General features: G+C 50.9%; 1 protein-coding gene across 6 annotated transcripts; it reads right to left on the reverse strand.

Annotated features, from left to right (window-relative positions):
- Window positions 1–190: 190 nt before the first annotated feature.
- TMEM268 (transmembrane protein 268) lies at window positions 191–27,405 on the reverse strand. 6 transcript variants are annotated; one of them, XM_032307557.1, is made up of 9 exons: window positions 27,325–27,405; window positions 22,578–22,765; window positions 17,269–17,378; window positions 14,525–14,632; window positions 13,085–13,234; window positions 9,438–9,548; window positions 7,290–7,370; window positions 6,206–6,391; window positions 191–2,908 (listed from the first exon to the last, which is right to left on the reverse strand). In XM_032307557.1, exons 2-9 carry the CDS (start codon window positions 22,684–22,686, stop codon window positions 2,729–2,731), a joined length of 1,035 nt encoding a protein of 344 aa, XP_032163448.1. In that variant the 5' UTR covers window positions 22,687–22,765; window positions 27,325–27,405; the 3' UTR covers window positions 191–2,728. The 6 variants fall into 6 exon arrangements, with proteins under 6 accessions (XP_032163448.1, XP_032163449.1, XP_032163451.1 ...); XM_032307558.1 differs by lacking the exon at window positions 27,325–27,405 and adding an exon at window positions 26,305–26,622; XM_032307560.1 differs by lacking the exon at window positions 27,325–27,405 and adding an exon at window positions 18,568–18,727 and having other exon boundaries at window positions 22,578–22,666.
- Window positions 27,406–27,426: the final 21 nt, after the last annotated feature.

Here is a 27,426-nt window from a genome sequence, read left to right on the forward strand (position 1 = left end):
GTCTCCTGCAACTGAATTTCAGAGAAACTGGACTAGAAGCTTTATTCACGTGAACACGCCCCACGGTGCTGGAGTCATTGAGGTCTGATGCAGACCGAATAAACATTAACTGTTAATGACCTACTACATCAATAAATATACAGCCGGGGCACCTGTGGTATACAAGACACAATGAGAGATTAAAGATATATACATATGTATACGGATAGCAACAATTTATTGTGCTCTTACTCAGGCTTGCAACTCAAAGTTGCAAGTACTTTCCATTTAATCTTCACAAGAGCTGCCTCGGAGGTACACATCCTCATTCCACGCACGAGGAGTGACACCCAAGGCTGGAAGGACGCTGCTCCAAGCGGCAGAACCTGGATCTGAGTCTGTCTAGAATCCAGGCTCCGAGCCGCACCCTCTGCTCCCCCCCGTGAGACGCCGCACCGCCCACACTGCCTCCGTGCCTGTCCTCGGCACACAGCCTTAAAACGGAGCTCACGTCCGTTTATGGATTCTGATGCTCACACAACCCTGGGAAGGAGGCAAGCCAGAGATCACAGGATTTTCTGAACGAGGAAACCAAGGGGCAGATGCGGGCAGATGCAAAGGAAGTACTTGGGGACACACCTGAATTCTCCGCCCACCAGGTGAGACCACAAGACACCCTGCAGAGGAAAAGGCAGGAAAGAACCCCTCCAGGTGGGTCTGTAAGTCAGCCTTGAACTGGAAGAACAGCTGTTCTGTTCTTACTTCTTCTTACTTCTTACTTACTTACTTCTTTCTTCTTACTTCTTACTGTTCTTACTTCTTTCTTACACATTTTTACTCTCTTCGGAGATTTACCAGGGTTTTATGGGAGAACAATAAAGACGGGCTTCAACAGATCCCGTTCCCAGCCCGCATCTCCTCTGCGACAGGTGAGAAGGACCGCGATTGCCTGAGCATAGCTGCCCTCAGAGAAATCTCTAAAGGGAAATGTCTACAATGGCCACCTTCCCAGGGTGGGTCTACGTCCATGATTTCTCTTCTCTGGCTCAAAAAAAGCAAACGGTCAGACTGGTCTCTTACACAGCAAGTCACCCACATGCTGCATGTTCACCCGATCCACTTGTAAAGGAGTAAACGGGCCCTTGGTCAGTGATGTAGCCAATGCCAATGGTCATGCTTCTAGGAAGCAGCCAATCTGGGATGAGAACCCGGGTCTCATGCAAAGCTAGAGGACCTTCTACATGTAGATTAAAACGTAACAGGCCAAGGGCTAGACTGCAACAGAAGAAGTCAGAACTTTGGCTTTGGAAGGGTAATTAAGGATCATCAACCTGTCCACCATCTACCCATTTTTATGGAGATGGGTAAATTGAGGACAGCTAGAAATGTCAGCCGGAACCAGAACCTAGGTCAGTGCCAACCTCATCATTCTATTGAGGAGAAATGTTACTATGGAGATGACAAAGCACTCGATCCATGGGATCTTTTTTTTCTTTAGCAGGTCTGGGCCAGGCAAAAAAGCTCTAAGGTGAGATCTTTGTCCTTCAGGAGCTTACTCTAGCTCGAAAAATACACATGTGCATAGGAAAACAGAATAACCTAAAATCTCAACAAAGGCAGCAGCTACATTAAGAATTTAAAGGAGGCAAGAATTTAAAGGAGAAGCAGGGCATGCTCTATGTTGAGAGGATTCCTGAAGCAGGGGTAAGTAACGCTAGGCTTTGAAGCATGCATAGGAGTTCAAAAGACACAACAGAATACAGGTATGTTAGTCCAGGATCGAGTTTCAGCTTAGCAAGAAGTTTTGTGGGAGATGAAGCCAAAGCTAAGGATGAGGGCTGGGTCCTGGAGGCTGGGGAGCCTTTCCATGCCAGGGCAGGTCTTTGGATTTGGGCCTATGGACTAGTTGGTCTTCAAACTTACTTAGGAGCAGAGAACCTGGAAGCCCCCAAGCTCTTCATGGAACACCAAAAGTGACAGATTTGTGCTTCATTCCAGGACTGTGTTAGTGTCAGAAAACAGAGGACTGTGGCTCTAGGCCTGAAGGACAAACCCACAACCACAAGCATGCATGCCTTTAAACAAAACACACCCTCAAGTCAGACAGAATCAATCTTTTCCAAAGAGTTCCGTCATCAGTCACGTGCTGCTGGCTTCTTTGCTGTCCCCTGGACATCTGCAGCAAACAACACGGGACCACTGTTTTTCATAAAATACAGGGCAGGAGAAACTTGAAAGTGGAGAACATTCTGAGAACTGACTTCTTTCCTTCAGATTAGGCATCGTAGAGGGCCAAGGCAATGCTACCGAGAGCAGAGTCCTCTCCAAGGCTCAGTTTCCCCATCTGACATGAAGTAGCTGAGGATGGGAAGAGCATCATCGGAGACTGAGCCTTCGACGCATGGTGGGCCCAGTGGGGACCCTCTTCACATTTCCTGGGCTCTCCAAAAAATGAAAGGCCTGGGAGAGTGGCCTTCCGTCTACAGCACTAAGAGTACCAGCTTGGCAACCAGCAGCTTCTGGAAAGGCCATGGGTCAGCCTGGGACGTCAACAGGCCCTTCTGTGCAGAGTCCTGGAGAGAGCATGACACCCCTGCTGCTGACATGAGCGACACTCTTCAGAGTGCTTCTAGATGCTTCTAGATGCTTCTCTCCTCACCTGGGGCTCGCCATCAGCCAGCTGGGGCTCCAAGCCTTCCGGACGTCTCACCTTCAGTCTCACAGGAAGCTGGGTGCCTTCCTCCTTAGGTCACCTGGCCAGGAAGGGGCAGCACCCAGGGCCCAGGATATGGGCTTCTATGAGCTGGCAGGGGCAGGGAATCCTCGCAGAGTCCGTGTGTCGTGTCCCCACGGCCTGGGGGAGTTGCGAGGTCACCAGGAGCCGGATGTAGTAGCCACCAAAAACTGCCAGCAGCTGCTGGGCCATCTCCTGGAAGAGGCAGAGGAACAGAGTGAGGGCCGCCGAGAAGCATCTAATGCACAAGGAGAAAGCCAAGTGGTCCTCACCGCCCCGGAGCAGCAGTGATGCTCATTGGGAAGAACCCTGTCAGGGCCTCACCTGCAGCTCTTAGGAGACGCCTGGAATGGTCTGGACCCCAACTCTGCTACTCACCCTGTGGGGTGCCTGGAGCCTCAGCTTCCTCACCTCCGAAAGGGTGACCTCACTGCTCAGAGGCAATAAGAATAACCACAAAAAAGCTATGGAGCCTCAAAGTACTAAAGAAGTGACCTCTGGGGGTGCCTGGGTGGCTCAGTGGGTTAAAGCCTCTGCCTTCGGCTCAGGTCATGATCCCAGGGTCCTGGGATGGAGCCCCGCATCAGGCTCTCTGCTCAGCAGGGAACCTGCTCCTATTCCTCTCTCTCTCTCTCTCTCTCTGCCTGCCTCTGCCTACTTGTGATCTCTGTCAAATAAATAAATAAAATCTTTAAAATTAAAAAAAAAAGTGACCGCTGATTTATACCAACCAATCACACACACGCGTGCACTGTTCCCAGCTTCAGATGACCGCGGGACTACAAAGTGCACGAGGTCAAAGTGATGCATTTGAAGAAAATCTTTAGCAAACGGGGGTGGGGTGAGGGAATCATCCCCAGGATGGCAGGTCCTTCAATTCATCCCAGGCACCTGCTGGGTTTCTTGGGACAAGCACTCCCACTGTACTTAGAGTTTGCTTTTAAAAAGCAGAGATTTATCACAAGAAAGACAAATATTGTATCTATGAGTCTACTTATATGAAACAGGTAGTCATCCATTCAGAGAGACAGAAGGTAGAATGTGCTTTCCAGGGGCTGGGGGAAGAGGAAATGGGGGAGTCGGTGTTTCCTGGGTACGCAGTTTCAGTCTGGGGAGATGAAAAGATTCCAGAGATGTTTGATGCAGATGCTCACAAAACAAGGCAAATGTATGCAAATGTATGCAAATGTACCCTGAATTGTACATTTAGGAACCATTACGGTGGCAAATTTTCTATTATGTATATTTTACTGTGATTGAAAAAAAAAAAAGTAAAAAGAAAAAAAGTTTTTTAATTGGATTTAATGCATGCTCTTATTAACACATTTGATCTCTAAAGTTCTATTTGTTGGACTGGCACCTGGGACCCCACAGGAAATGCTCTGGTCCCGTCGGCCGGGCACTGAGCGTGTTTCACAATCCCTGAGTCCAGTGTGAAGGTAATAAAGTAAGGTGCGGGTCACATCAGGCTGTTCATGTCAAGGGAGTCAGGATTTCCGAATCAAAGTGGCCATTTCTGCCTGGTACCTTCTAACAGACCCTGACAAGTCACCTCCCCTTGCTGAGCCCTTTTCTTCAACAGTCGAAGAGAGAAAATCACAGCATCCAGCTGGTCTAGCTGGAGGAAGGATGAAAGGAACTAATCGATAAAAAGCCTCCCGCCTCCAGCCTCGTGCTCAATGTGGCCAATATCACCATCGTTATCACTGCTCTAGAAAGCAGAAACTCCACCTCCCTCTGTAGGGTTGCTGGTTCCTTTAAGTCATCCTTGGTGCTAGAAAAATACTGAAAACCCCAAGGAGTCTACCACTCCCTAACTCAGACTGGTCTCCTGGCCAATCTTGTCTAAAATCAAGAGCATCAGAGGCAAAGAACTGCGGCAAGAAAATTGTACTTAGAATTCGCAGGGCTGGCTTCTGTTTGGGGCTTGGCTACCTTCTCCCTTGCTCTCTGACCTTGGGCAGGTCAGCCGACCTCTTGGTTTCCTTTTGAAATATGACGGTCTGTCTGGCCCATGCTGAGACTTGGGCACTGATTATATTTTCCTTACCTAAGTTACAAGGGGAAGCTCCTTTAAAAACATGTGCACACACACTCAATATTCATGGCAGGATATCGTATTATCATTGCTTTGAATAAATTTGGAAAAAATAATTTAAAAAACCCATCAGATTTAACAGGCTATGTCCTATAAACCCAGGCATGCCACAGCAAAGTATATGAGCTTATCAATCTTTTCTGCTCTTTAAAAAAAAGTCGGGGGGGGGGGGTGCACCTGGGTGGTGCCTGGCTTTGGCTCAGGTCCCGATCTCAGGGTCCTGGGATCAAGTCCCACATTCCTGCTCTGCAAGGAGTCTGTGTGTTGCTTTCCCACTGCCCCTCCCCACCGCTCGTGTGCTCGATCTCTCTCTCCCAAGTAAATAAATAATTTCTTTTAAAAAATAATTTAAGGGGCGCCTGGGTGGCTCAGTGTGTTAAGCCGCTGCCTTTGGCTCAGGTCATGATCTCAGGGTCCTGGGATCGAGTCCCGCATTGGGCTCTCTGCTCAGCAGGGAGCCTGCTTCCCTCTCTCTCTCTCTGCCTGCCTCTCCATCTACTTGTGATTTCTCTCTGTCAAATAAGTAAATAAAATCTTTAAAAAATAATAATAATAATAATAATAATAATTTAAGTCAATAAAATGAAAGTTAAAATAAAGTCAATGGGATTCAAGTGAAGAGATTAATATATTTATCACTTTCTCTTTTGAGGAGTCCCATTTGCTGGATGCCCTAGGGGCCCACCAAGGCAAAAGGGAACGTCTGGGCTGGTTTGGGCCTTTAGTCCAAATCTATTGCCTGAAAAGGAAATTCAAGTGCATCCCTCCATCACAGAATGCCTGAGGGTACCCCTTGGTGTATGTTTCCCAGATAGTGTGTCTGTCCTCATGGAGGATATGAGCTAAAAAAAAAAAAAAAAAAAAAAAAAAATCAGATATCTGGTCTACCAGTACTTGGTCATATCCAACAGAGTTGGGTGGTGGGACCTGACAGAACTCTGGGGCTGGGGGCACTGGAATTCAACAGAAATGCATATAAGATTTATATACCCAACTGCAATTTAAGTAGGTGGATGGATAGATGACAGACTGATTGAAAGACAGACTTTTAAAATGACCCAAATATTCATGAGCACGTTTATGGCTCGGTAGGTTACGACCCATCAACATGGAACTAGACATCCCATGGAACTACCAAAAAGAATATCCAAGGTATTTAGAAATGTGGGGAAAAGACCAAGAAGTAGAAAGTGACTCCTATAAACTATTTTTAAAGTGCTAGAGTAAGGGGAAAAAAAAAAAATACTGATAACTCGTAGGCTAGAAGATTTGTATGGCCCCTACCAACTCAGCAAAGTCATGTTCCCTGAGATTTACAATTTGAGGTCCCACACGGCCTCCACACAGATACCCAGGGAGGGAAGGTGGCCCGGAGCATCCCAGGCGGCCCCTACCTCCGGCTCCGCCTCAGGAACAAGCTGGCGAAGCTCAGTCTGCATGAGGGGCGGCTCCTGGGGATGAGGGCTGCTGGGCAGGAGAGGCGCTTCCTCCAGCAGGTTCTCAGGCCCCTCCCCTGTCTCGGGGCTCACCCCAGTTTCCATGACAACACACAGCTGGCTCAATCTGCTTCTCAGCAAGGACTGCAAAAGAGAGAGGGGATGTGGATGGTGTCCCAACGGGTGGTGTGTCGGAGGCTGAGTCACTCCCTGCGCTGCAGACCCACAGAGGACGGATAGAGCCGTGTATAGACTCAGGTGCTGACCTCAGGACAATCTGGAGCCACATTCAAGAAATCAGATAACCACCCACAATATTCTCTACAGTCTCCACGCGCTTCCAAAACACTCTCCCTTCCATGCTCTCATTTGCTCTTCAAAGCAGCCTGGGTCATGGGTCCCTGCCAATGAGCAAAGCACAGCTCAAAGGCCTTGCCCAAAACCTTACAGGGACGAACGGGCTGGGATCAGGCTAAACCACAATCCTGACCTCAAGACTCAGGACAGCCCTTGCAGGGCCCAGGGAAAGGCTGATCCCAGGGAAGGAGCCTGGGACTCGGAGACAGGAGGTCTGTGCTCCAATCCTGAAGTCACCAACCGGCCCTGTGGCTGCCTTCGGTGGGGGCTGCAGGACTTGTCAGAGCTTCAGTGTCCTTGTGTGTGGGATCAGAGCAAGAGCACCATGATCATAAATGGTAGAAGGCATTTCAAACACAGGAAAGTCATCTAAATACCTGGTATTTCCCTCTGCCAGAATCTTTGTTATTTGTTATCTTTATTTTAGTTATTAATGTAATTATTATGTTGTCAATAAATATATGCACATGCTAGGAAATGTGGAAAATGCAATTAGTTGAAAAGGAGGCTAACTAATATCCAGTTAACAAGTAACAATTCCCGAGGCAGAAACGACCACTGATTCCATGTAGGCATTCTTCCTTCCAAGTAACAATTCCTTAGACATTCGTCTAACCTTAGGGAAATATAATCTGCACAATTTGGCCTCCAGGATTATTTTTGTTTTTAACTTATGGTATCTTACCTCCTGGCTCATCTTCATCTCTTGAATGTGGTCACACAAAAACTGCACACAGTCCTCCAGGTCGAAGTAGACAAACCAGAGCTGGGGAGAGAAGCCACAATGGCGGAGGCTCAGAGCCAGCCCGACCTTGAACTGCCCGACCTTGAACTCTCCATCCCTGACACTATCCTCCACCTCCTGCCTCCTCACCCGAGGTCCACCCCTCTGTGGATGAGCAAATCTATGCCAGTCTCTGGTGGGACCGTGCCTCTCCGCTCTCTCCCAGAGTCTTATGTATAGCAGGGACTCCTTTGTACGGCTGGGAGAAAAAGGCCTCGCATGGGCATTTGGAAAATGTCAAACCCTGTTCAAGATGGCCGTCACGATGGCCACCACGCCATTTGCTCCAAGTCTCTGAGCACCCCAAGAGATGCCAGCTCATCCTGGACACCGTGCATTCATCTGGGGCTACGACCTTCATCCTTAGGGGCCGGGGTGCCCTGCTGTCTGGAGCCCCACAAGCAGATGAGTGAAACCCTCCAGTCACCCACCCCCACGGCTCAAGGCTCAAGGAAGGAGATCCAACCTGGGTGCTCTGGGAGGAGGGGAGTGGGGTAAATTTTTACCTACCATTACCTCTCCTTCCCCCTCAACCTCAACAGTCCCCAGAAGGTCAGGAGAAATGCACCCAGGCCCAAACCCTCCACATCACATCACGTCACCACGGAAGTTCTGTGAGACACTGGTGGCCCACGCCTCCCGCCTCCAGCCACCCACCACTTCCTCTGGATCCCCGACCTCCCTCCTCCCAGTGACAGACCCATGGGACCCAGGGTCTCACCCCTCTTGCTGACTAGTCTCTCTCATTGTCTTGGCCCCAAGGGAAGCTTTGTAAAACAGATTTCTTTTTGGCTTTTTATTATGAAATCTTCCAAACACATATAAAGTGAGGCAGATGACGTCATTGACTTCCAACTGCCCATGAGCTTAGGTCAGGGGCCCTCAGTTCGTGGCTACTCTCGTTTCTTCATGACTCACCCCTCAGACCATCCACACCCCTCCCCATCCCGGAAACAGTGAACGAAAATCCAAGATACCCTATTAGCTCATCCTAAGACACTACTTTGAAACTGAAGTTATTTCTTCAGTTATTTATTTTGACAGATAGCTCCAATTATTTTCAAGGATGTGCCTGTACATTAGTCATCCATCCATCCGTGTGTTCAGCTAACACATGCCAAGGCACTTCGGTGTGACAATCCATAAAAGGGATTCGGGAACAAATGAGACTCAAAGGACCCCCAGATTCCAGGAGCTCCCAGTCTATGATGTCACACTTGAATTACCAGAAATCTTGTGACATCATTGAGCTCAACACACGCATGCACACACACACACACACACACGGGGTCAGGCAAGATCCCCTTCTGCCCTACACCATCTCAGGTGTGCAAGACCCCATAACACAGGGATCTGCACCTGTCTGTGCTCTGCTGCAGCCTCAGGACCTAGAACAGGGTCTGGCATGTCGATAACTATTTATAGGATGAGCAGGTCATATGCACAAGGAGCTTGTTCCCAGGTCCCGCCCACATGCCCACCCCTGGGCTCCGAGCAGAAAAGGGGGGCCAGTGAGAACATGGATGTGGCACTGAGATCCAGCAATCCTACTGGGTAGAGGCCAGCCAGGGTCAGGAGACCTGGACCCCAGCTATGTGCCAGACCCCCTGTGTGACCTCATACTTATCACTTAAGATATTCCCAGGGCACTTGAACCAAAAAAATGACCAAGCCAGGTGGACAAAGCCTCAGGGTCTGACCTGCCTCTCCAGGAACCTTGCGTGGGCCCCTGAGGGCTCGCCGAAGGGCCTGGCCCAGAGGAGGTCCCCTCTGTCACCTGAATAAATGCTGAATGAGGAGCGTGGCTTAGACGGTCTCCAAGCCTCCTTCCAGCCCTGCTCTGTGCAGCTTCTAGGCTGCGGGTCACCACCCAGAGATGGGTCTCTGGGAAGAAACGCTGGAGCAGGGTGGAAGGGAAGGACTTCCCACACTTGTCTCATTAGCAGACTCCAAGATACCATGCAGACAGGGGAATCCGGAGGCCCCCTCTCCCCATCAAGCCAGCCCTAACGCAGGTCTCCAAGCCGAGGTCACTCTTAGACACGGTACCTGAATCACGCTCTGGCAGCCTTCCACTGTGTCCGTCACCCCCAGCAGCACCCGGTGTCGCAGGAGGGCTCCATTGGCAGCCGCCAGCCTAAGGTCCGTGTTGTTGTTGGCCTGTAAGACAAACACGGGTCTCGTGGCCGGATCTCCACACTGCCGGGGAGCTCTAGGGTCCAGAGCAATACTCACACTGTACTGCCTCTAGACACCATGGGGCAGTCCTGACCTTTGAGATCTATGCATCATATCCCCTATAAAATGGGATCGCAGGGTTTGGGGGACAATAAATTCCATAGTGTCACACAGCCCTGGGTTGAAGCCCAGCCCTGTTAATTCCCAGCTGTGTGGCCCTGGACAAGTTATGCTCCTTCCCCAAGTCTTGCTTTCCTCAGTTGCAGAATAAGGAGAAAGAGTGTCCCTGACTCCTGGGAACGTGGTGAGCTTGAACTTGACTGTGTGTGAAGCACTTAACCCAGTGCCCGGGACACAGTCCAGTACGCTGACAGAGATCTCTGCAGGGGGAGGGTGTGGGTGGGTTTGAAAGCTGCTTATTTAATGTAAATAAAGCACCCACTTTCCAAAGCACTGAGCACAGTGCCTGGTCCTCGGAAGGAGACTCCGGGAATCCATCCCCTTCTTTCCTACCCAAACCAACCAGACACCATAGATCTAGTAGACTAAGTAGATGTTCACTAAACAGGCCAAGGTGGGGAGGAGGGAGGAGGGAGAGGAGGAACGGTGTCAGGACCCGAATGGTTTGAAGTAGAGACCCCATAAGGATTTAAAGACGCAACCAGATGATGACCCCATCATGGACAAGCCAGGTCCCTAGGAGGGCAGGACCCCTGTAGGGAGCTTTTGAGAATGCAAGAAGGCCCTGTGGTTGTCACAGGGATGGGAAGGGCAAGGCTGGCACTTGGGCACAGGGACCAGGGCTGCCTTCTACTGAAGACCATGACCCATGAGAGACAATCCCGCACTCAGAAGAACAGCCTCCCAACTGACCCAGACTCCACGCTCCCCACCGCGTGTAAACACAGGTAAATCTACTTAACAATTCTGAGCGGCCAACCCAGCTCCGTTTGACATGGAAATCTAGAGCGTTTTTTATCTTTTAAATGGATCTAAAACACAGTGAATTTTCCAGGGATGCCACGACTATGAAAACAAGGGGTTAATACATTCTGTTTCACCTGGAGACTTAGCAAGGGCTACGCGCCCTTTCTGAAACCTGCGCCTGCGGGAGTTCAGACCCTGACCCTGGCTCTGCCTCTTGCCGCCTGATAACCTTGGCCGAATTACCCCCCACTTCTCTGCCTCCATCTCCTCATCTCCAAAAGGGGAGAAAAACACCCTCGCGATAAGGATGAAATGAGCCAACCCACGCAGAACGCCTGGAAGAATGAACGCCCAATGCCCGTCAGCTCCTGACATCAGTTTGATGCTGATACTGAGTCGAAGATATCATTTTTTCCGGTCCCTTGTTGGCCACAACTTCCCACATGCTTTAGCAACGTGCTTTTACTCTGTCCACGATTCAAGGCAGGGCCTTGCGGGCCTTCACGGAACTTCCAACCCTGAGAAGGGCTCATGGCCCCCCAACAAGGGAAAACAAGGCAGTGTATGCAAAACGCTTGGGCTCTCAAGGATGCTACGGTACAAGCAGGACAGGAAGCGGGACAGTGGTGGTCAGGAGGCGGGCGCTGAAAGGTCCAAGTGATGAGGGATCGAGGAGGAAGAAATCCTCAAGCTGAGGCAAGAGCCAGAAGCCCGTGTGACCACAGACTGGGTACCGAGCCTCTCTACGCAGTGGCTTCCCCACTGGCAGAGTCAATAATCCTAACAGTTAGTACTTACTGAGTATTTCCATTATAGCAGGCATGATTGTAAGTACTTGGCACATATTAAGTCACTTAATTTTCCCAAAAACCTGATGGGGAGCCACTTTTTTTAAAATATAAGTTCTACAGCCAAAGTGGGGTTTGAACTCACAACCATGAGATCAAGAGTCACAGGCGCTACCACATGGGCGCCTTGTGGGAGCTATGATTACTATCCCATTACACAGACAAAGAAAGTAAGGCCCCAAAGGGTCAGTAACTTATCCCAGCTTGCAGAGGTAGCCAACGGCAGAGGCAAATCTGCTGGCAGCCATAGGTAGCGAGTGCCAAGCACAGAGCACATAGTAGGTGCTCATTAAATGGTGGTCATTATTGGGAGTGAAAGAACCTCCTTGGGTTCCCTGAAGGAGCAAACACGAATGACAGGCAGGCCATCGCATTCCCAGGACCTCCATGCTGCCCCTCTGAGTAAAGACATGGGGTCCTCTTCAACTCGGTGCGGTGAGTACCAGTGAACAAGGCAGGCACAGAACAGGCCACAAAACGGCCACTGCAGGCATTCTCTGAACTGCCTCCTTGAAGCCCCTGACAGGTGCCACATAGCTCCTTTGCTCTGGCTAAGGCAGGATGCTTTACTTCTTCCCCTCGCCAAGAGAAGTTTCTCGCTGCAGGCGCGGCCAGTTTAATTTATTTTTTATATGCCCAGCACAAGAGCCATGAAAATTGCAACAGAGCCCAAGGGCAGCATCATTTCGTCAGCCTTGTTGCAAAGCCCAACAAAGATCTTTTCAGGATGATTAAGCCATAAAGTTCCTAGCTGTCCCTGTGAGCACAGGAACTAAATGTAATTCATACCCCGAACTCTGACCACACTCCCCAGTGTCCCTCTCCTCCCGAGTCAGGCAGGCACGGATCTCCGAGTCCAACTCCATGCCAGGAGCCAGGGGAGCTTCTTAAGCAGCTGGAAAGGCAGTGGCGGTGTGGCAGGCAGAGTGATGGCCCCCAGAGGTGCCTGAGTCCTACTCCCCAGAACATGTGACCAAATCACGTTAATACGGCAAAAGGGAAATGGAGGTCATAGGTAGAAATAACATTGCTAACTCGCTGACCTTAAAAAAGGGAGATTGTCCCAGATAATCCTGGCAGCTCAGTGTAATCACAAGAGGCCTTAAAAGTGGAAGAAGGAGCCCAAGGACTCAGAGTCAAAGATGAGGGGAGAGCTAGACCCATCATTTTGGGTTTTAAAGACGGACAAAGGAGTGCTAAGTCAGAGAATGGAGAGGGAACTCCAGCAGCTGGAAGAGGCAGGAAGTACATTCTCCCCTAGGGGTTCCAGAAAGGACAAATCCCTGAAGTACAGAAGTCTAAGAGAACACATTGTGTTGTTTTAAGCCACTGTGTTTCTGGTCATTGGAGATGGCAGCCATCTGGAGACTGCCAATGCTGTAGGATACTGACCGAGAACATGGCCTGGGATCTAAGTGCCCTGGCCTTGAATGCCAGCTTGGCCATTCTTAGCATCAAAGGGCTCAGTGAACCCAAAGAGCCCTCCGCCCCCACCCCAGATGCTCTCAAACCACAGCCTGCTTCCAGAAAAACAGCCTCCAGGGATTAGACAAGGAAAAACAGAGAGGAATTAGTCACACATGTGATGTCATTTCTTTCACTCACTGGGCACAAGGGCCCGCATGAATTGTCATGGTTGGAGAAATTCTCCGAGGCAAGGAGAAGAGAAAGGTGGGAATTGGGATTCTCCTGCCGGCAAGCCCTTTCCGGAGGGCGCATGGCTGTGCTCTCCCGACAGCTCACCTTCTTCTGGTGTCTCTCGAAGATGAGTACGAGGGTCAGGGTCAGGCTCATGGCGACCAGGGTCACGAGGAGCACACCCACCCAGTGGTTCCCCAGGGCAAACATCTGGCTAGTGGAGTAGATGTTGGCCCACACCACCACATAGAAAACCTGCGAGAAACCGGAGAAAGAGCATGATCAGGAATCCGGTGATCGAATAAAGCCACTCCGTTCAAAGGGAGACACCTTTGGGACACATCCGACGCCCTCCTCAGAGACCAAGAGCTCACAGGGCCAGGAAGGGACACATCGGGGCCTGTGAGGTGGAGCCCTTGTTTCTTGTCCATAGCAACAGTAGAGGCAAGGGGTCAGGAAAGCCCCTCTGAATTCCTGCCTACCTTGAAATAAAGTAGAAGCAGGACGGGTCTTGGGAGTGAGATAATTTGAGTTGGAAACCCACACTGATCCTTCAACCACTATGTGTGGCCTCAGACAAGTTATTAACAATGCTCTGGAGGAGCTTGGGTGGCTCAGTGTGTTAAGTATCTGCCTTCAGCTCAGGTCATGATCTCAGGGTCTGGGGATCGAGCCCCATCGGGGTCCCTGCTCAGCGGGAAGCCTGCTTCTCCCTCTCCTTCTCCCATTGCCTGTGTGCCCTCTCTCACTGTCTCTCTCTGTCAAATAAATAAAATCTTAAAAAAAAAAAAAAAAAAAACACAAAGAACAATGCTCTGAGCCTCAATCTCCTCATCCGTAAAATGGGGATAATACCTCCTTCACAGGTTGTTGTAAGGGTTCATCAGACAATGTGTGGAACAGCCTAGCACTTGTTAGAAAATGATGACATGCCAGGGGCCAATCCTTTCCCTTCCCTAGCAGCAGACATGGGAGTCAAGAGCACAGAGTAATGGCAGATCGGAGTGGTTAAGAGCACAGATGCTGAAATCAGACTGTCTGGGTTCAAATACTGGCTCTGCTCTTTGTACCTCTGTGTGTGTGTATGTGTGTCTGCAGAACTATAGGCAGATAGGAGGTTTCTATGCATGTGTCTTCATGTGCAGACATACATGCACACATACCTAGAGAGACTTCTACACACCCCTGTATGTACGATCAGAGCTGAAATGGACCTATCAGCTGAACAGATGGGGGAACCAAGTCCCAGGGAGAAGACAAGTCTTAACCAAAGCTAGACTCTGAGCCCAAAGTCTCACTAGCGGGTCCTCCGATTGTCAGTCCCAAACTCTGGCCTCCGTAAGCTCAGCCTCCCGTCCTGTACACGAGGATCTGGTTAGGACTCTCTCCCACCGATTTCCTTACACCACATCCAGGTCCGTGTGTCCTGCCATAACTCAGGCAGCTGGACCACCAGCCCCAAGCCCCTTGCCCACACCAGCAGGCTCTGGAACATGCCACAGGGTACTGCAGCAGGGTCGGCATGCTGCCCCCCTCCCCCCTTACCACAGCAAAGGCCAGCCGCATGGGCCTGGAGTTGTAGATGATGTATCTTCTCACTTGGGGCTCCAAGAGGGCACTTTCGGCCAAGCTCCTATACTGGTCGGCAGGGACCTGCTTGTCCATACGACGGAGAGAGACCAATCAGCCACGGAGAACCACTCCCACCCCTTCCTGCATGCAAGCAAGTCATTTCCAGTTCATGTGACTGTCAGGTGGAAGGGGGATCAGGCACAGGCCAGGCTAGCCCGGAAGGCAGAACGAGGAGCTCGGAGCGCTCAGAGTGGCAATCACAGGATGCTGCCCTCAGCTCAGGGAAGGCTGGGCACCACTGGGGAGGTGGGGCAACTCAAGATCCAAGAGGACAGCCTGGGGTGGGGGGGCGATCCTGCAGCCCAAGGCTCAGGACCTCACGGCAGACCCATGATAGCTTAGGTTAAGGCACAGACTCCGGAGTCAGGAGCCTGGGTCCGAAACTTGGCCCTTCTATTCATGGGCCACGTGACCTGGAGCAAGGAACCCCACTTCTCTGAGCTTCAGGCTCCTCTTCTGCAAAATGAGGACAATAAGAATATCTACCTTGTGGGGGAGGGGCTTGCATATTAAATAACATACCACATTTACAATGCTAACATATATGTTATAAATGTGCGTATACATAGGACCTGGGCGGGGGGGGACCTTTGTTCTGCCTACTCCAGCGGTTATGTGCTACTTCAACAGGTGTGTGTATACAGCCCACGGCACTGAAAACTACCATCTTCCTGCCTCCCAGCCCCTGAAAAGATGGCATAGCACACAAAGGCCCTACAAGAGTGGACTGCTTCGGGCCGCCTGGGTGGCTCAGTGGGTTAAAGCCTCTGCCTTCGGCTCAGGTCATGATCCCAGGGTCCTGGGATCGAGCCCCGCACTGGGCTCTCTACTTGGCAGGGAGCCTGCTTCCTCCTCTCTCTACCTGCCTCTCTGCCTACTTGTGATCTCTGCCTGTCAAATAAATAAAAAAATTCTTTATTAAAAAAAAAAAAGTGGACTGCTTAAGAAAACAGAACTTAACCATTAAAGATGATATTTAGAAACATGGTAGAATAATACATAAACTGTTCCCCAGTTAAGAAAACCCCATCTGGGGACGCCTGGGTGGCTCAGTTGGTTGGACAACTGCTTTCGGCTCAGGTCATGATCCCGGAGTCCCGGGATCGAGTCCCGCATCAGGCTCCCAGCTCCACGGGGCGTCTGCTTCTCCCTCTGACCTTCTCCTCGCTCGTGCTCTCTCTCACTGTCTCTCTCTCTCAAATAAATAAATAAAATCTTTAAAAAAAAAAAAAAAGAAAAGAAAAGAAAACCCCATCTGGGGGGCAGCCGTGTGGCTCAGTCATTGGGTGTCTGCCTTCGGCTCAGGTCATGGTCCCAGCGTCCTGGAATCCAGCCCCACATCAGGCTCCCGGCTCAGTGGGGGACCTGCTTCCCCCCTCCCGTTCCCCCGCTTTTTGCTCCCTCTCACATCTCTCTCTGTCAAATAAATAAATAAAATCTTAAAAAAAAAAAAAAAAAGAAAAGAAAGAAAAGAAAACCCCATCTACAGACAACAGTTTAAGAAAAATGTTCTTTTGGACAACGGCTGGAAGGGACTAGGGGGTGATAAACCAGCCACTGTTGCTGATCTGCCCTTAGTACCATCAATTGGAAAGTTTCCCTTTAAGTGATAAGATGTTATTTAAACACAAATGCAATTCAGTTTGAAAGAAGTAAACTTTAAAATCTTCAGGGTCAAATTAACAGTGTATCTTTCCCCTCCACAACCAGTCCTCCCTAGGTGGTGCAGGGGAGGGCCTAGTGACCAGGAAGACAGACACCACACCTCAGGCTCCTTTTAACAACAGCGACACCTACAATGTACAGAACATGTACTATGTTCCAGAGACAGTGCAACTATCCCTCAAGCAGTATTTTCCTTCCTCTTCACTAAAACCCTATGTAATAGGGATGAATATGGCCCTCGTTTTATAAAGGATGGAACAGCCACTCAGAAAGGTTAAGTCACCTGCTGAAAGTAACACAGGCAGGAAGCAGAAGAGCTGGATCTGCACCCAGACCCACAGGTCTGAGAAGCCTATGTCTCAAATCACTATGCTTGAAAGCACGGCATTACCATCTAATGAGTTCAGGCAACTTTCCTTTGAATAGACACACTCCCAATGGACAATGCAATAGACAGCTCCCTCTCCAGAAATGCCCTTCCTCCTGTCTACCCAGCAAACTCCTCTATTTTTCCTTCAAGACCCCAGATCAAGTATCTGTTCCTCCGTGACGCTTTCCAAACCAGGGCTCCCCCAGATGAGTTCATCGTTTTCTCCTGTGAATGGCTTCAGCACCTTGGATGGTCCTCTGCCTGGCACGGGACAGATCCTGCTGTCCTGATTTACCCAGCGCAAGACCATCTCCTGCGCTGGGCTCCATGAGCAGTGCGAGCACAGGCGCGGGGTCCTGGTCACCCCCATGGTACCCAGCGCCCAGCTCAGTGCCTGGCAAAGGATGGGTGCCCCAAAACACGTATCCCTTAAGTGAGGTATCGGGAAGGAGGAGACCCTTCTCATACATATTCCTTAGCTGCCCCATCCTACGGAGCACAGAGTCAGTGTTGAGCGAATATTTTGTGAACAACTGACTGAAAGGACAGATGGACGGACAGACAGGCGGGAGGAGAAAAGGAAGGGAAAATGGCAGAGGCTCTCAAGAAAAGCAGCACTCACCTGAATGCCCCACGTCTGCAGCTGCTCCTCGGCGGCGCCCAGATCGAAGGAGATGGGTGCACAGGTGTTGTCGATCCGGAGAACCGTGAGGACCTGGCCATTGTGGAGCTCTGAAAGCAGACCAGAAGCTTCACCTGGCTGGGTGAGAACTACTGTGCACGAGCCCAGAGCCTGATGGCATCACCTCCTCTGGCCGTGAGGCCCTTCTCATGGCAAGGAGGGACATCATGGCGGTCCCCGAGTCCCTCTGTGGGAAGCACTGAACTTGAGAGGAGACCCCTGCAAAGGCAGAACTGGGACCAGAGCGTGGAGGCAATCCAGACACAAGGTAAGACCACAGAAGGAAGAACTTGCCGAGAATGGGAGCTGTCCACACAAAGAACTGGAGGTAGTGAGCTCCCCATCATGAAAGAGACTTCAACAGAGACTGAACAACTAACTACTGGAGAAGGTGGCGTATCAGACATTATATGATCACCGCAAAGGAAGCTCACCCCAATATGACACGCTCAGTGGGCTCCGTCTGACTGAGGCCGGCAGAACAAGGAGCCCCCAAAGATGTCCCCACTGGACTCCCCAGAGCTTATGAAATACGCTCCCTCACACGGCAAAGGAGAATGAAGGTTACAGGTGGAGTTACGGTTGCTCACCAGCTGGCCCGGAATAGGGAGATCCTCCTGGACTGTCTGGGTGAGCCTGATGTCATCACAAGGCTCTTTAAAAATGGAAGAGGAAGGCCGTGGCGGAAAGGTCGGGACGGGTGTGATGGGGAGAAGAAAAGCATGGAGATGGAACACCACTGGTCTGGAGGTGGAGGAGGGTTCACGGGCTGAGGAGCTGTGCGGATTCGAGAAGCCAGAACAGGAAACAGGCTATCCCCGGGGCTCCTGAAGGAGAGCAGCCTTGCCGACACGCTGACCCCAGGCCTGTGGCTCGGCAACGCCAGTCGCGCTTCCGACCTCCAGAACCATAAGAAGATGGATCTGTGTTTTGCGAGCCACTCTGTGGCGGCAAAAACCCACTCTGAGGATCCAACACCACAGAACTAATTTACTGGTAACCCGTCCCCAGGGTGTCTGCAACGCACTCACCATTTCAAAAGCACCGACTGAATTAAGTCTGACCTCAAGGAACACACCACACATTAGCCCAGCCTAGTCACAACAGCTACCTAAACGCTCCCGCAGGACGGCAAGGATGCAAGGAGGCCAGACCAACGAGGCCAGCTGGGGCGAAAGCTCTGGACTGAAACCCCCTCAGGCCCACGGAGGGCTGGCCATGGAATGAAGCCACATCTACCTTCCATTCTGAGTGCAGAGACTCTGGACGGGAGGATCGAGATCTCCTACCGCCCCAGCATGAGGCCCCGAGAGCCGCCCTTCAGGTCAGCAGCCAGGGGGCCGGGGGATGCCAGGGTTCGGCCTTGCAAGGCTGGGGACTGGGTCTGCTGGCACGTTTTCTGTGGGCACGGCTCGGAAGATAAAGCAGCACAGAAGAGATCAAACCAGAAGTAAGTTAGGTGCTGGCCCAAATCTGTCACCTCAGAGGCTAGCTCTGGGCAATCCCTGAGTCTTCAAAGCCAAATGACTAGTCCTACCCACCTGGGAATTCCTGGCCCACGCACTCCCTCTACTCCTTCACGCGGCCCCTCTCTGGGCCCTCCCAGCTGGGCCAACAGAACACCTCTTGGCATGTCCAACACAAGCCTGGGCCAGGCTACCTTCACTCTCCGTTGTGCCCTTGTGGCGGCCTCCTCGTTGGTGTCTCTACACCCACTCCTCCGGCCACTCCTCCGGCCTACACTCCTCCTACTCTCCACACAATGGCCACCCTGCGAACTGGAAGACATCAGTCCTCTAAGGAAAACTTTCAGTAGCTTTTTGGTGCTCTAACCTCCTCAATACACTCTCCCAACACTTAAGGGAAACAACCTCCTGCTAAACTCACCCCAGGCCAGTCAGTTCTGTCACACCACACCAGCCTCCTTTGTTCTTGGAACACGGAGTGTTCTCTCCCACCCCAGGGCCTTTGCATATGCTGTTCCTTTTCCCTAGAACACTTCCATTGGACTTCACACAGTTAAATCCTACTCATCATGGGCATCCCAACTCATTAGCTACTTCCTCAGGGAGTCTGCCCCGACACTATCCTTAACAGATCAAGTCCTGCTAAACCTACTCAGAACGGCTCTTCTCATCAAGGATAAGTACATATATTTGCAATTATTTGCTTACATATTTATTTAATTAGTTGAGTAAAGTCTATCTTCCCCACCAGACTATGTACTCCCACACTGGTTCTGCTCATCACTGAATCCCCTGAGCTGGGTTCGGTACTTACATACAGTAGGCAATAAATAAATGTTTGATGTATAAATGAATTGACAGGACAGAAGTCTGGTCCCCAACCCTAACAGGGTTCTTTTTTTTATGTTCTGGGTATTGCCTATGAGCTCAAGGGTGACAGGATATTCGACCCCCGGCCAAAAAAGAACCTTAATTGCTTTCCTCTTCTTTTTTTCCCCCAAGGTCTTTGCAAGAGGTGAGGGGTGTGGAGGCAAGGTGGCAAGGTGGGGGAAGCAAAAGCTAGAGAGCTTTAGGATTCAAAGTGTGGCCCAGCCTCTTGCTCACAGAGGAGTCTTGAAGAAGTGACCTAAATCCCTGGCCGGCTTTCTCACTTGGAGGGGGGTCATATCCACCTCAGAGGGCTTTACAGAGAAGTAAGAGGATGAAAATAAAGGCCTGGCACAACATAACTGGCCACTATTGTTGCCCATTCAAAAGCAAGCTTGTCAGGGGCGCCTGGGTGGCTCAGTGGGTTAAGCCGCTGCCTTCCGCTCAGGTCATGATCTCAGGGTCCTGGGATCGAGTCCCGCATCGGGCTCCCTGCTCAGCAGAGAGCCTGCTTCCCTCTCTCTCTCTCTGCCTGCCTCTCTGCCTACTTGTGATCTCTCTCTCTCAAATAAATTAAAAAAAAAAAAAAAAAAAGCAAGCTTGTCAGGACTCAAAAGTTGCCATAAAGCAAACACACACACACACCTCCCCACCACCCCCAAATGGATTTAGTTGTATTTCTCCTGACCCTCCTACACCTGCTCCAGGAAGGATTTAAGGTGACTTCATAGAGGTAAAATTGGACGAGAAAAAATTATAAAATTAAATTTAAAAAGAAGCAAATGAGAGAAACTGGACAAAAAGGAAATAAAGGCTGTAAGAAGACAGAATCAGATGAAGTAAGACCAGCTTCCAGATGTCGAGCCCACACATGGCACTGGGCTTGGGTTTCAGGGTCCCAATCTCATCCCATCCTCTGAGAGCCCTCAAGATGGAAACCATTACCACGGAAAAGGGAACAGAGCCTCTGACGAACAGACCTGCCCAAAGTTACCAGGGAAATGAAAGTGAGAAAGGGAAGCAGCTAGATCCAAGGCAGTGCCCAAAAGACAGGCAGGCAGGCCAGGCAGGACCACAGACTAGCTCTGCATCTCACAGCACAGAAGAGAAAACCCACAAGGACCAGGGCAGCAGGCCTACGGAACATCAGCTGCTCCCCCAGCCTGGCTCTGTGCACCCCGAGGACAGCGCCCGGCCCAGCAAGGCCAAGACTTCTTGCAGTGTCTTTGTTTGCCTTTTGAACTAAGTTCCTGGATTCGTAGCAATAATCTCTCTCATCTGTTCCTTAGAGTGGGAACAGCAAGTCTCCACTTAGAGATACTTTTTTTTTTACACCGAGATAAGAACAAGAACTTGAAAAGCTACCAAAGAAGTAGGCACTTGCACAAGTGTGCACACACGTGGGGCAGGGGGGCGGGGCAGGGAGCAATTTCCTCCAAAGGAGCTCCTTTGCCAAGAACCAGTGGAGCAATGTCTTCCAAGTTCTAAAGGAATATTATTTCACCCCATTTCATTCTACTGGTGTGTGTGCATGTGTGTATGTGTGTATGTGGGTGTGTAAACTGCTTTCCCAATACCAGTAGTAGTAAAAGAAACCCTGGGTGTCTCAGTCATTAAGCATCTATCTTTGGCTCAGGTCATGATCCCAGGGTCCTGGGATCAAGCCCCACATCTGGCTCCCTGCTCAGTGGGGAGCCTGCTTCTCCCTCTGCCACTCTCCCTGCTTGTGTTCCCTCTCACACTTGTCTCTCACTCTCTCTCTGTCAAATAAATAAATAAAATCTTTAAAAAAAAAAAAAGGAAAGAAAGAAAGACACCCTTCTTTTTAAGAAGTTTTAAATCATCTGAGTAACCTAACCAGTCACAATTTAAAATGCCTACATCGGGCGCCTGGGTGGCTCAGTGGGTTAAGCCGCTGCCTTCGGCTCAGGTCATGATCTCAGGGTCCTGGGATCGAGTCCCACATCGGGCTCTCTGCTCAGCAGGGAGTCTGCTTCCTCCTCTCTCTCTCTCTGCCTGCCTCTCTGCCTACTTGTGATCTCTCTCTGTCAAATAAATAAATAAAATCTTTAAAAAAAAAAAATAAATAAAAATAAAAATAAAAATAAAATGCCTACATCTAGCCGCCCATTCATTCTGCTCACTCAACAAAATACTTACCGAGCACCTACAATGGGCCGAGCCTGTGCTAGGTACTACAGACGCAGGGATGGGCAAGGCAACTCAGAGCCCCTGCCCTCATGGAGTTGACATTCTAGTGGGGAAGGTGGACATTCAACACTTTATGACACAGGTCATTACTTAATTACAGGCTAGGATAAGCACTATGGGGAGCAACAGGAATATATCAGGGAGTCCTGACTTAGGACTCCCCATGGAAGGGATATCTGAACTGAGCTCTGAAGCAGGACTAGAAATTAATCAGAGGAAAGGAGGCAAGAAAAGAGCATAACAACCAGAAGAAAGAGCAGATGCAAAGGCCCTGAGGCAGGAATGCATGCCAGGAACGGAGAATAGGGGCAGCAAGAACCAATAACACAGGACTTGCAAGCTGGTTATAAACAGATCTTCACACTAAGTCCCGTGGGAAACACTGAAGCAGAAAGTGACAGGGTCTGTTCTGCATTTTTAAAAGGGCTCTCTAATAGCCACATAAATGAAAGAGGCAAGGAGGAGAGATCAGCTAGGAAGATACGGTGGCAGAGGTCCAAGCAGAAGGTGATGGAGACTTGGTCTCCAAGATGACAGACAGACAGAATGGGTAGAAATGACAGACTGGCCTGTACATGTCCACCCCTAGCTAAAGGTCCTTCTCTACTCTCTACTACTCTCTACTCCCCTCCCTTCCATCATGATATGTGAGTCCATCTCTGGCATCCTGGGAGAGGGGGAGGGGAAAAAGGGTCATGACCTTACCTTGGCCCCAGCCTGGAGGACTCCCTCCAGGCAAGGCACTCCAGCCAGGGGAGGAGGCGGGCAATGGGCTGGCTGCCCCACTGGGGCCCATCTGTGGTTCACAGGCCATAGCAGAGAGCCAGCTGGGCTCTACTTCCCCTTCTTGGAGCTGTGGTTCATTCTGGAGCAGCCAACGCAGCTTCGCTTGCCTTCAGAAAACAGCACAAGAAAGAACTTCAGGGCTGGGCAGGCTGGGCTCCATGGCCTCTCCAAGGCCAAAGTCATCCCAAGGCCAGAGAGAGCCACCAAGAGTCATTCCCCTGACTTTGCTCTTTCCAATAATGCTGAGGGGCATTCTCAGGAGTGAAGAGAAATAAATAAAACCCTCCTCCAAGGGAGAACTGAAAACTTCCCTCTGGTCTTGGGTCTTCTCCAGCTCAGACACAACCAGGCACTTACCAGGAGCTTATGACCTGAGCATGCCCTACTCCCAGGCATCTGGGATTTCTGTTCCCTTACTGACAGCACCCAGGCACCCAGGCAGCCAGGCACAGGACCAGTATATCCATCATGGAAAGCCTTGTTTATTCAAAGGATCTCAAATAGCTTCCCAGAAGTCATCACAAAATACAAATGAAAAAAAAAAAAAAATCAGGATGCAGGAAATATAGTTTACAAAAAAATAATAGTAATAACAACCATGAAGAACAAAAAATACCCACATAATCAGGGGATCAGGGTTCCTAGCAGAGGCAACAGAAGTCTATGCTGAAGAGCATGGGCTCCAGGTTCAGACTAATCGATGTAAACAACACTTACACCATCTACTAGTTTCCTAAACTTGGGCAAGTGGTGTAGCCTCCAGGAGATTTAGCTCCCTATCCTTAAACACTGGTATCTTCCCCCACAAGGCTGCTCCGAAGAATCAGTGGGAATAGACAAGGGCATCTGGAACAAAGGAGACATCCCACAATTACTAGTTCTCATTGGTGGTGTTTAGAGGTTTGGTGCAGTTGCCATGCCTGAGCCAAGAACTTGGGTTTGAGCTTCCAGGTGGCCAAAGCTAAAAGAGAAATACTGTCAGTCGAGCAGTAGCAGTTCCCATTCTCTATAAGGAGACAAGAAACAGGACGGTAAGGAAAGCAATGCATCTTCCTGGCATCTAGCTCCGAGAGATCTGGGAAATGCTTTTTCCAAAGCCCTGGGAGCTGGGTCAGGGACAGCACAGCAGCGTGATCATGAGCCTAAGGCACTTTTACCAGTAAAGCAGAAATGTCCTTCATGGGGATTTTCTTGACACCAAAGCAGAGTTTCCAGTGCCACACACTCTGGCTGGAGCCTGCCCTCTCATTCTTTCAGCTATGTGTCCACTTGGGACCCTGAGAATTACCCATCACCAAGGAAAACCAGGCCTGAGTCCCTGGGTTGACACTCCGGCCTGGCTAACCGTCTTGGTGAAAAGTCCAGCGGAATTGCGTTTTGCTGCCATGGTTCCTGATGCTGGTGAAAATAAGCATCCAGTCAACCCACGTCTGCTTGGTTCCAAGCTAGCCGAAGGGCTGACCGCCATGGCACAGGTCCCCTAAAAAGGGGAGCCTAACTCCCATACCCCCAACCACCCTACATTTCTCTGTCTTTTAAAAAGAGACCAGCTACATAATTTGTGGGGTCCAGTGCATAATGAAAATGTGGGGTCCCTGGTTCAAAAATGACAAGTTCAAGATGGCAACAGCAGAACATTCCACCAGATAAGGGGGCAGCTTCCTACGCAGGGACCTGTGTGACCCACCAGGCTGCAGGCACCTCGAGCCAGCTGTGACTTTAAGCTCTCAGAAGATCATTTGGGAGCCCCCTCCACCAACCAAGTATGAACCACTGACTAACAAGTATCACACACCGACTAACAAGTATCTACACACTTGCCCTGTACCGGGCTGAGGCCAAAAAGCAACAAAATGTTATGAAGAAACAAGGACTTGAACACCAAAGAGGCTGGTTCTGAAGCCCGGCTCAGCCACACGCTCTGTGCACGGTACTTACTTCCTCCCTGAGACTTGCTGTCCTCCCCTGTAACCAGGCTTCAGGGACTCCCACCCAGCCCAGCTGCCCAGGAATGACATCCAGGATTCTGCTCACTCAACAGGCCTCTTGCCTAAAAAGGAGAGAAAACTGAGAGGCAAAGATGTAAAGAAACCTGCCCACGGTGGGGTGGATGGAAGCTATAGGGCCCAGAGTTGAACCATCTGACTCCAGAGTCCAAGCCCATAATTCCTAGGCTTAGAACCCAGGCCTGGCTGTCTCTGAGTCTGTTCTTTAATTCACCTTTAAAAAAAATAAAAGAAAAAGAAAAAAGGTGGTGATTGGGGCAAACTTCTACTGGCTTCTGAGATTGCATCTTCCCCCTCCCCTAGCCCAGCCTGCCCACAGCAGGGATTCCCAAACACTACAGAGCATTAACCTGTCAATTACACCACCCCTCACTTCCTTCCTCTTAGTTTGCAAACCCCCCACCCCTCCCCCAAGAAGCCTAAAAGCAACAACAACAGCCCAAGGAAGTGAGCCCAGCACTGACAATCTCAACAATCTCTGAAGCTCTTCTCTGCCTCCTCTGGTCACCTCCTGGGCCCACCATCAAACAAGAATCCTTGGGCCCATTTCCCAGACAAGAAAACTCACTTTTCCCAGACATCTCAGGGATGTCAGAGCTAACAGCCTGCAGCCAGCCCAGAGAAGCTGCGCTGGAGTCTGAGAGGCCTGTGGGACCCAGCAGCCCACACTCCCTCCTCCAGGCAGGACGAACCACCCACAGGCTGGAGCTGTCCAGAGAGCCCCCCCACCCCCACCCCCGGAAAGTTTCCCATAGTTGCAAAATCCCACAAGGAGGCATTGCCTTTGAGGAGAAATCCCAGCACCCCAGCTGGCCCAATTAGCCTCCTGCAAAGTCTCAATCAGAATTCATTCATTCATCTGAAATAATGAGTAATAGTTAAATAATAGTTAAAAAGTACCCCTAGGGTCCTGCTATTTCCCACCTGTGTCACCTGCAGCGTGTCACTTAACTCTCTCTGCCTCAGTTTCATTACATGTGAAAGGGGATAATATGGTAACTGAGGCTGAAGGAGTTCAGGCACGTACGTCACTCAGAGCAGTACAGATAGGAATTCGAATCTGATTTGATAGGAAATCAGAGCAGGGGCAAATAGGAATCACCCAAGGAATACAGCCGTCTCTATTTTTACTCCACAAACATTCCCTAGGAACCTTGAGGTGTCAGGCCCTGTGCTATCTCAACTCAAACACCAAAAATAAAAGCTAAAGTTCTCGGTTAGCTTTCCCTTGCCGAGAATCCCAACTGGTGGGAAAGATGAACTCAGAGAGGGGCACCTGGGTGGCTCAGTGGGTTAAAGCCTCTGCCTTTGACTCAGGTCATGATCTCAGGGTCCTGGGATGAAGCCCTCACATCGGGCTCTCTGCTCAGCAGGGAGCCTGCTTCCTCCTCTCTCTCTGCCTGCCTCTCTGCCTACTTGTGATCTCTCTCTCTCTCTGTCAAATAAATAAATAAATAAAGATGAACTCAGAGAAAGAGAAAAAAGAGACAATGACCAAACAATGCAGTCAGAGAAAGCGGGCAGTAGCTTGGGGTGGGAGAAAGGTTTTGCAAAGGTGGAGGTGAGAGAAGGGACTGCCAAGCAGAGACAGGTACAGACTAGAGGCCAGGATGGGCCCAGTGAGGGCCCTCTGCACTCACCCTGCAGCCTTTGGTCCAGCCTGGAAGCTGTAGAGGGGGTTAAGGGGGCTGGCAAACACCAGCCTTGGGCACTAGTGGACCCCATCACCTTTCCGTGTGTCCTGGGCCTGCCATTCTGCTCAGCCTTGCACCAGCCCTAGGCACTGGGGAGACGGAGCCAGACACCAGGGCGGAGGCAGAGCCAGCAAGTGAACACAGCCTCGAGGCTCCTGCAACTAACTGGTCATCCACTCCCTGGTTTCCTTAGTTTCCTTTGCTGATTCTGCATTTTAACCAGACCTTCCAGTCATGCTTCTTTTTTAATTAGCTGGTGAGCCCCTGCAAAGGAAGATATCCTTAAGTCACTGAACAAAGGTCTCCATTTTTGAAGACAGAATGCCCGGTCTCCCCAGGAACCGTTTGCCTCCCTGGGATGGACGTGAGAAAGGGAGCGAGAAATAGCTTACAGTTTTCACAGATCAGGTTTTGTTCTTGTTAAATTGGAAAGCCCCAACAAAAGGCCGTAAGAGAGCCTGTCACAGAAGTTTTGGGATGGAAAAGCCTTGAAAGACAATGGGTCCTAGCTCTCCATTTTGCAGATGAGGAAAGTAAGACCCAGAAATGAAAGTGAACTATCCAAGGTCAAAGAGCCAGCCCAGGATGGAGTCTGAGCGGTACAGGGTTCACTGGGGCCGGGATGTGCTACCACACCTGGCCCTGGCCTTGGCCTTGGGCAGCTGTCTCACCCGGATCTCTGCCTTCAAGTCCTCTCCGGGGTCGGCTGCCCGGGTCTCTCCTTCTCCCCGGAAATCCCCGCCCCCGGCCCGGGCTCCAGGCCGCCAGGAGCCGCCGCAGAGCCGCTCCCACGCCCGACACGCGCGGGAACGCAGCCCCAGGTGCCCGGAGAGCCCGGCCTCGCCCGCGCCGCCGACCCCAGGCCGGGAGAGGACGCCCAGGCGGCCGCGTCGCTCCAATCTGGGCTCGCAGCCGCCCGCGCCCGCGCAGGCACCCGGGCGCGCGCCCCAGACCGCGCACACTCACCGCCGCGCCGCCGCCGCCGCCGCCGCCGCCGCCCGGGGACGCGGAAGGTCGGGGCCGCCGCAGCCCCTCCGCGCCGCAGCCCCTCCGCGCCGCAGCCTCCGG

This window comes from Mustela erminea, chromosome 12 (genome assembly GCF_009829155.1).
Source record: "Mustela erminea isolate mMusErm1 chromosome 12, mMusErm1.Pri, whole genome shotgun sequence".
Taxonomy (NCBI): domain Eukaryota; kingdom Metazoa; phylum Chordata; class Mammalia; order Carnivora; family Mustelidae; genus Mustela; species Mustela erminea.